Source organism: Kogia breviceps, chromosome 8, assembly GCF_026419965.1.
Source record: "Kogia breviceps isolate mKogBre1 chromosome 8, mKogBre1 haplotype 1, whole genome shotgun sequence".
Taxonomy (NCBI): Eukaryota; Metazoa; Chordata; class Mammalia; order Artiodactyla; family Physeteridae; genus Kogia; species Kogia breviceps.
The window spans coordinates 50651769-50663575 of NC_081317.1; the positions used below are offsets into that span (position 1 = coordinate 50651769).

The following is an 11807-nucleotide window of genomic DNA, read 5'->3' on the forward strand; positions in this document are numbered from 1 at the left end:
CCCCTTTTTAGTTTTTTTCTTGATAAGATCTTATTCTTGTGTTTTAATTTTTAGGTCAAGCTCTTTCAGTTACTTTGCTTTATGATATGTGTACCACTAAGGGTACCTAACTTATATGATGACATTACGTTTTTATAAATAGGTCCTTCTTCACTTTTTAAGTTTTTATTCCTTGCAGTTTAGAGGTTGGCAAACCCCTGTAAAGACCCAGATAGTAAATGTTCTAGGCTTTGTGGGTCATGGTCTCTGATGCGTGTCTTTTTTTTTTCTTAAACAACTCTTTAAAATTGTAAAAACCATTCTTAGCTCCTGGGCTGTAGAGAAACAGATGGCAGTCTGGATTTGGCCCGTGGGTGTTAGTTTTCTAACCTCCGTATAGTCCAAAGAATGACCATGCATTTTTAGCCCAAAGAGGATGTCCTATCTCATAGACGGGTATAAATATTCTAATTTTTCAAATTTTATTCTAATACTGGGGCAACAACCAGATAAGTCACTTAAAAAAATCCCTAATCTGCATGTGAGAAGAATGGTGACTTTTAGATGTTTAACAGAACACAGAGACATAAACATTTTTTATTTTCCGTAACATTTTTAGTATCCTTTTTGGCCATATGGTATACTGCAGCCATAATGCCGTGTAACCTCCATGCTAGTATTTTTTTGTTTTGTTTTTTATCACCAGTGAATATCAATTTTATTTCCTTGCTGGAGCAGAATAGTTAATTACCAAAAATATAATCACAAATTTAGTTTAATAAAGAGTTATATGTTTTCTAGCTTATATCACGTGCATTTTTTCATTCAGGTGTTTTAGAGTGCTGAAGAGAGTAAAGATAAAAATTAGTAAAATATCTCCTTTAAAAAAAATGATGTCACTTGAGGTATGAGAAAGAAATTTTCCGTAAACACCATGTTCATTTCCTACTTAGCCTGGCTTTTGCCTTGGGAGAAGAGGGTTTACTGTCAGAGGCCCCATTTGGAACTGTATGACTTGGTACCAAGTTGACTAAGCCTTGTGTTCACTTCACTCTCTGCTTTAACTTTGTAAGGTTTAAAAAAAGCATTGGTAGAAAGGAAACACTGCCACTTTTGACTGTGGTGGTTGGTGATTGGGCTGGAGGAAGACATGCATGAGGCTGCTTGCTGCTTGCCCTTGCGGAGAAAGAAATTTCACAAAGCCATTTCCTAGCTCTGCCTGTAGGTTTCCTGTGTGGCATCTTAAGTGAGTAATATTTTTTTGCAAATTTAGCACAGACACGCATGAAGGAATTTTAGAGGTGTTTCCTAGGCAGCCTATCCAGTTAACTTCAGAGCTCTTTGGGGCCTAGAAAAGAATTTTGAGCTTAGGTAGGGAAGTTCTTTGAAACTTACTGGTTGATTTTAATACTGTGAAAATACAAGATGTTTGATGTTAGTAGAAAGCTGTATTAGTTTAAATTGTTATTTTTGGTGTTTCCCAATTTAATCTCTGGTTTTTGTTTTATGGTAGTTACTGAGTAAAACTGTGCTCTTAAAGTCAATATTGAATTCTGGGAAAGATTGAACAAGAGGACTGAAATGATAGGATCTCCAGGAGAATGCCTGATTATTGAAATGGCAAGGCATGTAGAAGACTCAAATATTAGGTTGTTGGTAGCTATTTTATTTGCTCTCAACTTCATCTAGCCACCCCCCCCATGCTTTTTTTTTTTTTAATTGGGTAAAGCTTTACAGGATGTTCTGATGATCAGATTCAATATTTTAAAAAATATCTTCTGCCCATTCTGTGCTTTTATCTTTTACTTCCGTATATAATTAACTTAGCAATTCTTACTTTCCTTATCTCCTATAAAAAGAAATTTTGGAAAAAGGGAATAAGTGTTGTTTGTTTTAAGGGAAACTTGGTTTCACAAAATGGGGAAGAAGTTTATTGTACTTTCAGATTCTTAACTCTTGTCTCCTTCACCCCACTTCTCATAATCCATCTTCAGATAATAAATTATGAACTAGTCTTTGAGCTCAGTGAAGGTGTTTGGTTTAGATTCAGTGTTACAAGAAATTGAGAGTCTTTATTCCTAGATTTTAAGTTTAGCCTGTTGTGTGTTTGGTTGCTTTTCTTTAATATCTTTGAACCTGGTCTGTCATTACCTTGATTTTTTTCCCCTTATTCTATTGAATTAAGGTTGAATCTTCTTTCATCTCAGAAAGACTTGAATTGAAGGACTGGCTTGCTTTGTTGGTATTTTGCTCTTATATAGTTCAGGCCTAAGTCATTACCTAGATCTTTTGTCTCTAGTATCTGTGTTCTAATGCTTTCAGCCTTGAGTTTGTCACCTTCCTGCGGACACTCTTGCACTGTGTGTTTTTATGTTGTCATAGTGCCTCAGGAGTTGAGAGAGATTGGCGAATACAAGTTATAAATATTAATAGCCAAGGATGTTTTTAATATTTATGAAATGTACCTTATCTTTTAAGGTTCAAAAAAATTAAAATCCATGTAATGAGAGTTAAGTTTAAAAGTGGGCTTGTGAGGTTTATGGCTCAGTCAACCCATATGAATAATTAGAAACAGAATTATTTTAACATGAGCCCTGCTAATCTAATATGCTTATTTAATTGACTACAGTTTTCAAAATAAGACCGGCCTTGTTTATTTGGATGGATAATGTAAGTATGTTCTTAAGTATGTTCTTGGGACATGGTATCTGAATTAAACTTTCAGCCAAATTTTTTTCATCTCTCTTCTTGTGGAGCAGCCTTAATTTTATTGAATGTGGTCTAGTCTAATGGCTTGTGTGCCTGCTTCTATAGTAAGCCTTTATGCATTTTTAAAGGAGCCTTTTAAATCAGCACTTGAGTTTCATTTAAGGCATGTGCTGGTTGCACTATCACAATTTACTTTGGGAAGAAACTGGTATCAATCCTCCTGATTTTTCTCTTTTTAGAGGAATTAGATAAGGAGATGAGTTGATGATCTTGTTGTGGGTTAACTTCAAAGCAGATCTTGGTTGGTGATTTTTTTTTTTTTTTTTTTTTTTGTGGTACGTGGGCCTCTCACTGCTGTGGCCTCTCCCGTTGCGGAGCACAGGCTCCGGCCGCGCAGGCTCAGCGGCCATGGCTCACGGGCCCAGCCACTCCGCGGCATGTGGGATCCTCCTGTACCGGGGCACGAACCAGTATCCCTGCATCGGCAGGCGGACTCCCAACCACTGCGCCACCAGGGAAGCCCGTTGGTTGGTGATCTTAGCGAGGTTTTGAGAACCATTATTTGTAGAGTTCTGAGGTTTTTTTTTTTTTTTTTTTGCGGTACGCGGGCCTCTCACTGTTGTGACCTCTCCCGTTGCGGAGCACAGGCTCCAGACGCGCAGGCTCAGCAGCCATGGCTCACAGGCCTAGCTGCTCCACGGCATGTGGGATCTTCCCGGACCGGGGCACGAACCCGTGTCCCCTGCATCGGCAGGCGGACTCTCAGCCACTGAGCTGCCAGGGAAGCCCCAGAGTTTTATTTTCTTACCCGTTAGTAATCTCTCTGTATATTTTTATTTTTCACTTTGACATTTCCCCTTCTACCTGCGTGTAGGCCCTCCCATAGTCAGCTAAATTTCTTGGAAACTGGGCAGATACCTTCTTTTCACTCTCTACTTATAAACATCTAACTTTGAAATGGGAATATTCTATTCAAAATATTGCCCACTTATAATCAGAAACTAGGCATGTAGTCATAAACTATATGCACATGGGGGCTTGTGCTATTATATTCATTAATTCATAAACCCTAATCATACACAGAAAATAAAAATAAGGATGAAATAAACAGTATATCACTGTTCTGCTAATCATGCTAACTGGCTCATTTTTTACTTAAATAATACCTTAGTAAATAATATACTTTTAAAGCAAGAGTCATGAAATTATGATCTTGATAATTTGGAATTTCTTGTCTGACTTCATGTGAGACATGTTAGATTATTTTTTCTAACCTCATGGTGTAGCTTGTACTAGGAGTAGGAGAGATAATCAACTCTCCCTTTTCTTATTTACTTGGGCTTTCCTTACTGGTGTCATCCTCCCTTTGATGGTGATGATCAGGGAAGCCCTAAATCTAGGTTTTCTAATCTAATCCTTCAAATCCACTTAACGTGTTATTTGTAAAGTGGATTATGCCCATGCTAAAGAACAGGTGTTTGTCACTTTCCCTTTGAGCACTGCTCAGTCTTCCCTCAGGAAAGTATGTGATGCATGGGAACTGAGTGAGGGCTTTGGATGCAATGTGCATTTATTCAATATGAGTAAAGAATACTTTATTTTTAAATTAGAAAAAATTTTTATTAGACACTTTAATATTTATTTGCCATACAGCTGTATATCATCACACACACCCCTCCTAGGTCATTCTGGAGGCTATTAACGTGGTCTCCATTAAAAATTGGCTTCTGTCATTAAATGATCACATGCAAAAGATGGCTGTCCCTGAACTCTGGACAGACCCAGAAAAAAATGTATAATTCTGGAGAGTAATAGTGGTCCTTGTGTCTGAGCTAACTGCCTAATTGACAGTTTTCCAACTTCTACAAGGCTTGGGGTACATGGTGCCCTAGTGGAGCACACACTGCCTTCTCCCAGCTCCTGTGGGTGTGTGGCACTGAGAGCAGGGTAAACTGCTAGTTCCAACTGTGGGCAGGCGGGGGTTTTCAGTGTTGCTTAGGTCCTGTTTCTTAGTGCCATGTTCCTCCTTGTTGATGGGAGAGGAGGGAGGGGCAAGGAGAGCAAAGAGGGAGAGGGAGAGGCAGATAACTTGGCTTGAATTCCATAGGACTGCATTTTTTCTAAAGTGAATATTGAGTGAAGATATCAGTGGGCAGGATCGTGGTGTCACACAGGATTTCACGGGTAGGGCAAATATGAGGCTCATTGAGAGGGTCCTCAGAGATCCTAGTATAAAAATCCTAGGTCTCTTGCCTGCAGAATCCTGGGGTGGAGAGTGAGAAATGAAATCTCTCTCCTTTTAACACATGTAATCCACTTCTGAGGCAGTTTTGGTTTCTACCCTACTTTGAAAATACTGAAAACTTGCTTAGGAGATTCTGTCTCTGGACTTTTGGTTAGTGTCCTAAGCTGGTGGTGATAGAGTCTGCACAATTAATGGGCAGAGATGATGTGACTCTGTTTTGGTGTCTCTGCATCTGAGCCTTTGAGTACTTTGGAAGCAGACCTCAATATGCTATTCTGTTCTACTGGTGTCATATGCCAAATGCATTCTGTATTGATCATTCAGCAATTCTATGAAATTATCTGTATCAGATTACTTTATTGTTGTTGATACTAATTTGTTTGCATCCTTATTTCTGGTATTTATGGCCTCTACTTTGGAGTATAAGGGTATGGCATCTTTGACTATACTCATTACCTCTGCACAAAACAAAATCCCCCTCCCACCTGTGTACTTTTTCCATACATGTGCTCTCTCCCTTGCATGTGCAAACAGGCTCCCCAGCCTGCCCTCATGATAATTCTTACTCTGGATTAAGTAGTTAAGGGTAATGTTAGTAACCTCAATGATTTTATTCAGTAAACAGGTACTAATTGTAAACCTGTAGTGACCCAATCCGTCTGTGCTCCATGATTAGTGGTACAATGAGTAATGAACTTGAACTGCTCCTGAGAGGGTAGAGGGACAAGGCACACACCACACACTTATGAGGCTCCTTTGTCATTGTGATTTGTTCCTTTTTTTTTTATAGTACTTTGTATTACAATCAACTCGGTTCTTTTTTTTTCAATTTTATGAAACACACAGATGTGCAGAGGTAATTGGGAATAGGAACCTGTGAAGATTCTTTGTCCAGTTCTGAAAGACCAGAAGGAGGTGTCTTGGGGCTTTTATAAAACTAGGAGGAGTTGCTTTCTCATGTGTGCTCTAGCCTCACTTGAGGCCACGGATTAGACAATAAGGTTGAAACATTTTTCAAACTTAACGGTTCATGGCTGTTAAAGAAAAAAATGTTCCCCTGACTCAGGGTCTTACTTGGAGAGTTTTGAACATTGTGGCAGTTGAGGTATTCAGTTATGCCTACCTCCTCTAAACACACATCATTGATTGGTACGCATTGCACAAATGTGGAACATCAGAATGGTCTCTTTGAAACTGATAAAGCAAGAAGAATCAAGTGCTTAAAACATCAATTTAATTTTTGAAACAGGAAAAGGGTAGAGAGTTTTAAAGAGTACCCACCCACCGCCATCTACTTCGTAAAAAAAAAAAATAAGAGAAGCTCAGTCAAGTTTGTTTGTTTCTCTCTACCTGCTTCTTAAACCTTGAGTGGTGGGACTATACTTCTTGTAGGACAATCAAAATAAGCATCAGACTGGGGTCTGAAGTCCTTGCTTTGTTGCTCAGTGAGTCTGTCATCTTACATTCTGTGGACCTCAGCTGAATACATTGAGCGATGGGAGGTTTAGCTGAGGTTGTCTGTAAGGTTCTTTTTACCTATAATAACACCACTTTAAGAAATGAAAGTCCTTTGTATTTGGGGGGTTGAAGGGAAATTTATGGAATTCTGTGTAAACTGCAGAATTTGAATATCGATGTCACCATTTACTAACTCTTTGGCCTTGAGCAAGTCCCTTAATCTGAGTGCCTTATGATACTCAGGAACTAATAGCTCTGAAAATTTAAAATAATATAAGGTCATGTAGGTGCATGTCAAATGCTTAGAACTTGCCTGCAAAAGGTGAGAACCCAAATGTTAAGTATTCCAGAGCCTCCACATTTCCTCTTGAAAGGGTTTCCTCAGATGACCACCAGTGATTTCCCTGACCCTTGTAGAGATAAACTGTATCAATTGGAAGAGCTACTGTTTTATGGCAGTGGGTACCATCCTCTCAGAAATGTAAGAAGACCCACTGTTTTGAGACTTCACATACAATTAATACATAAACATCCCCTTGGAAGATGGCAGTAACGAGCCCAGCTTTCTTGAACATCAGGGGGAAAATTAAAAACTGAAGTTTGCTAAATGTATGTTTTGCAGGTTGGACAATCTGCTCAATATGGCTTATGGAGTAAAGAGGTAATGATAGAGGTTCATGATAATCATAATCCCTTCCCATAATTGATTAGTTTCTTTGATTTGGGGAGTGACACACCCTTCATAAGTTTGTGTTGGGTTTTCTTTTGCATGTACAACCTAATGAAAAGCTGTTTTTGAAGCACGGTTGACTCAAGGAATATTATTATACCACTGGATGCCACCTAGCCTTTAAAAACCCTATTATTTGTTTTCTCTTGCGTTGCGACGTTATAGCATGTTTCTGTCTGTGTTGGTCCCTCTTGCCCCCAATCCTGCTTAAGTTCATGAAGCCAGTTCCAAATTTATTTCTTTGCTATTGTGAGTAATATTTTTCAATACAGCATATGTGGCCATTTCATAACTTATTAATACCATGATATTGTAGCATGCCACTGCAAGCCACACACCGACTTTGGTTGAAACCTCAAATAGTTGTATGTATCTGTTGTGGGGAGGGGAGTTACCGAAACTCTTGGGATATGGGAAAGGGGAAAGAATTAAGTCCATTGCTGTAACCAACCTCTGTTTCTATTTGTGCGTGTGCGTGTGTGTGTGCGTGTGTGTGTGTGTGTGTGTGTGTGTGTTTCTCCTATTTTGTTTAGTAGGTTTTCTCCAATGACCATTGATGGAATGACCAGTTTGGCTGGAATTAATATCCCTGGGCACCCAGGAACAGGGTGGTGTATTTTTGTGTACAACCTGGCTCCTGACGCAGATGAGAGTATCCTGTGGCAAATGTTTGGGCCTTTTGGAGCTGTCACCAACGTGAAGGTCATCCGTGACTTTAACACCAATAAATGCAAAGGTTTTGGATTTGTGACTATGACAAACTATGATGAGGCTGCCATGGCGATAGCTAGCCTCAATGGATACCGTCTGGGAGACAGAGTACTGCAGGTCTCCTTTAAGACAAACAAAACGCACAAAGCCTAATGAGCTCTTGTCCTCAGTCCATTTATATATGAAAACTATACAACAAAGGCAAGTTAAGAGAAACTTTATACATTAGTAAATGTCTTTGTAAGTCAGTGTTGAGATGGGGATAAAATGACTACTTAGCATCCTAAGAAATATGTGAGATTTTTTATTGCTAGTATTTGAATTAAAACTTCTTAAATATCTTTTATGTTTGAATATGGACAAGAGGTACAGGGTTTTTACCTGTCACATTGCATTCTATTGCCTTCTTTGAAGAAGGTGGACCTTTTAAAGTGTTTCAGCTAAGGGAAGACATTTCTTTTCTTTTTACATAACTGCCTTGAACCTGTGAGTAAATATTGAGGCTTTGTGTTGTAATTCTTTAGTTGGTTGTGTCTTTCCCCCCCCCCTTTTTTTTCTTTTTCTGATTAGCTTTGTGTTTGGTTTACATTTAAAGCATTGCTGTTATGTCTGAGAAAAGTATTTTGAAGTTTACATTTTTATTTATGAAGTTAAAAACAGTATTTATTTTGTAATTATGATTTGGGTTGGGGAAGGGGGGCTACATTATAAACGCTTATTGTAAGAATACTGGAGAACTTTTCGTAAAGCAGTACCTTGCCAAAGAGATAAGAGCCTCTTTGATGTGGGTTTAAAAAAAGCATCTATTTTTATAAAAAAGAAAATTTGGAGAAACTTTTTACTGGTCCTGGAACAAATATTTTGACTTGAATACTTTGAGAAATCTCTTCATATGACACCTAGTGAGCTTTTAAAATTTACCAGGAAATTTGCAGTGGTTGGAAAATTTAGAAAGATTTATGATGTAGAAAATACTTTTGAGATCTTTGTATGAAAGGAGTAGAATCAATGGGGGAAACACTGCTGGTTTCGTTTTTGTAATCACCAGTGGAGCGTCTGATCATCCTGGTTATTATGTGATAGGTGGCTCACATTGATTTGTGATTTTGAAACAAATAAAAAAAATTTACAAAAGAATATATAAGAGCAGGCAAGAAATTTAAATTACCAAGAGATGGGGGAAAAAAAATCTGTTCTTCCTAAAGAAATCCCTTCAGAATAGAGCTCATGGTGTTTAGTGATGTACTTGCAGTATTGTTTGAAGAATTGTTTTGTCTTAAGGAAAAAAGATGTTGCACATGATTTGTACTGCAGCAGATCGGCAAAAGTGATCTGAGTTGGATATATTTGAAGGTATTTTGAAAGTTATGTTCAAGGCTAACACCTGAGCTTTGTGTAATGTAAATAAGACCTTGTGTTATGAACCTTTCAGCTAATTTGATTTTTTTTTTTCCTTACATGCCAAGTGATGTTCAGGTTTTGAATGTTTTTGTATCAGTTTTTTCCTTTGTAAATGGCATTAACATTGTTACTTGAGGTCTTGCTTAATCACTTTTGTTGTCCTGAGGACTTGAATTTACAGTGCATCAGATTTGTTGCTAATTTTGTCTGTAGATAGTCTAGCTTCAGCTGTTTATGGTGATGCTACATTTTCGTTTATAAATATGTTTGTGGTAAAAAGAAATGAGTATAACCATAGGTTTTGAACAAATTTCCTTACATTTTTCATACAAAAATCATAAATATCTGTATGCTATTGAAATTTAACTTTGTATGATGCTTAAACCACTATTTGGGGAAATAATAAAATAAGTCTTTACCATGTATGAAAGAAATTTTAAAAAATACAAAATATTTTCTGATTAGCATCTAGCTTATAATAAATTTTCAAAAAAGCTGAAGGCAAAAATGCCTTCATCAGGATGCACTGAGAACTATATAGTTACGTCCTGCTTTTTGTATAAACTGAGATGCTCACATGCTTCCCCTTAGAACAGGCAATGTGCTATGCATAACATAGTTGTACATTATCTTTGCGGTTGCGTTGAGTTTTATTTTTATTATTTAAAATTGTAGTTATAAAAATTTTCAGTATAGTACAGTACATATACTGTGAGGCGCGTGCTAAAGTGAATAAGCGAGTTTTCATGCTGACCCACTCAATGCTATTCAGAAATCAATTGGCTTAGCACTTTCTCATATCCTTAGGTGCATTTAGATTGTCAGAGTTAACCTGCATTAAAAAAAAAAAACTAAAAAACAAAATACATGTATATATTTAAAAAAAAAATAAGGTTTCCCTCACGGGAAAACAGCAGCTACATGCTTCTTTCCTATACTACTGTAGCAAACCAAGGCATTGATGAGAGGGCATGCAAATTGTGCTTCACTTTACAGTGTTTATCAGAGCACTTAATAAAATGTAAGGCTGGTATTTATTTGAAGTTGTACAGTATGACTTAATTCACATCTGTTGGAATAGAAAATATATTCTGTTGAGTATTTAAGAGGCTGTACATGTTTTCTTTTGTGTTTGGATTCTTTGTACTTTTTCATGTTCAGTACATCAATAAACAAAGTTGAAGGGAAAGAACAGTGTGGTGAGTAGGTCTTTATACATTTTTGGGGGCTCCTGTGCTCAGTCTAATAAACTTGCTCTCGAGTTAAGAGGTTCCCTCAGAGCTTTAGTTGAAAGCAGTGTTATCTAAAGTATTCCAAAAGGCATGTTAATTGAAGTAGAATGTACAAAAAATTTTTTTTGAATGACACCTTCTGATAAGTTAGCTTTCAAACATTAACTTGATGGGTAATTTTTACAGGGATACGTGCTTTCATTGGCTAGTTGTACAGTTGGGTAATTGGATGCTGACATCATTCTATACTTCTGATTGAATAACCATTAACTTTTTTTTTTTTTAAACAAATGGAAATTGTCCTCACACATTTACTTGAGCTAAAGAAAAACCAAATAGAAGGGAAGGTAACTTACTTTGCTGCCACTGGCAAGATTTAATTCACCCATAGAATCAACTGTTGTTGAGTGTAACTTTTGTTGCCAATGCCAGATTATCAAGAGACTCCTCTAAAATCAGAAACGCAGTTTCCATTAGGTTAGGGTTGATGTATGTAGTACACGTGTACAAATCATGAACTCTGCCAATGCTGTGTTTCACATATATATTTAACCCTGGTAAGCATCCTTAACAGATCTGTGGAGGAAGGAAATTATTTCTTGCTCATCTTTTATACAAAGGTTCTACTTCTGTAGAACTTAAGAAGACTTGATACGATAATGAAGTGCTTTTTTTCTTTTTTTTTAAACAAAGTATACTAAATGGCTTCTTTTAATTTGATTGTATCTGTCAGCTTTTTTGGTAAAAAACCATTCTAAAAGTAATTGTCCTGAATTCACAGTTTAGTAGTCAAGAGCTCAGCTGAGTGACAAGACAATTCCTTTTCTTCCAACATGCAATTAATCTCAAATCTCCATACTCCCTTTTTTATTATAGGAATTCAATACTCTAATTTTATGATTTTGGAACATCCTCCTCTCACCTCTCTCCTCTTGTATGCTTATCAGTATTTTGACTGGTTTGCATGTCAGCATTTCTTTTATATTTGAGCAGATAAGAGAAAAATTCGCAGTAAAGGTTGTGACACTATTGGTGTGCTTGAGGAAAAAAGTTTTTTTCCTCAGAATTCCTTCTCACCTTATGCTTGCAAATCATCCAGGTTATCACAATTCAGTGTTAGATTAGCCAGTATAAATTTTGAATCTTAACATCATTTTACATTATTATAATCTGATTTGAGGAAAGGTGTTAGCAATTTAACCTTAATGCTTTTTTAGAAATAAACAGATTGCAAGTGTCCTAGCCTTATTTTATGCGATAATCAAAAAAATGTAGTGGAAACTTGTAATTTCCCACTCAAAGGGGTACCTAGAAATAAGAAAATGCATATACTTTAGTAAGA

At 37.0% G+C, this 11807-nt stretch overlaps 1 protein-coding gene across 22 annotated transcripts in view; it reads left to right on the forward strand.

Moving 5' to 3' along the window:
* The window catches only part of ELAVL2 (ELAV like RNA binding protein 2), a 160596-nt gene extending 150178 nt beyond the window's left edge, over positions 1 to 10418 (forward strand). For 11 of the 22 annotated variants that reach the window (XM_067041406.1, XM_067041391.1, XM_067041407.1 and 8 more), the window contains 2 exons: positions 7014 to 7052; positions 7655 to 10412. In XM_067041406.1, coding sequence (XP_066897507.1) covers positions 7014 to 7052; positions 7655 to 7985 — 370 coding nt within the window. In that variant the 3' untranslated portion in view covers positions 7986 to 10412. Of the gene's footprint in view, positions 1 to 7013; positions 7053 to 7654 lie in introns of all 22 variants that reach the window. The other 11 variants (XM_067041399.1, XM_067041404.1, XM_067041396.1 and 8 more) reach the window with 2 other exon arrangements.
* The last annotated feature ends 1389 nt before the right edge of the window (positions 10419 to 11807 follow it).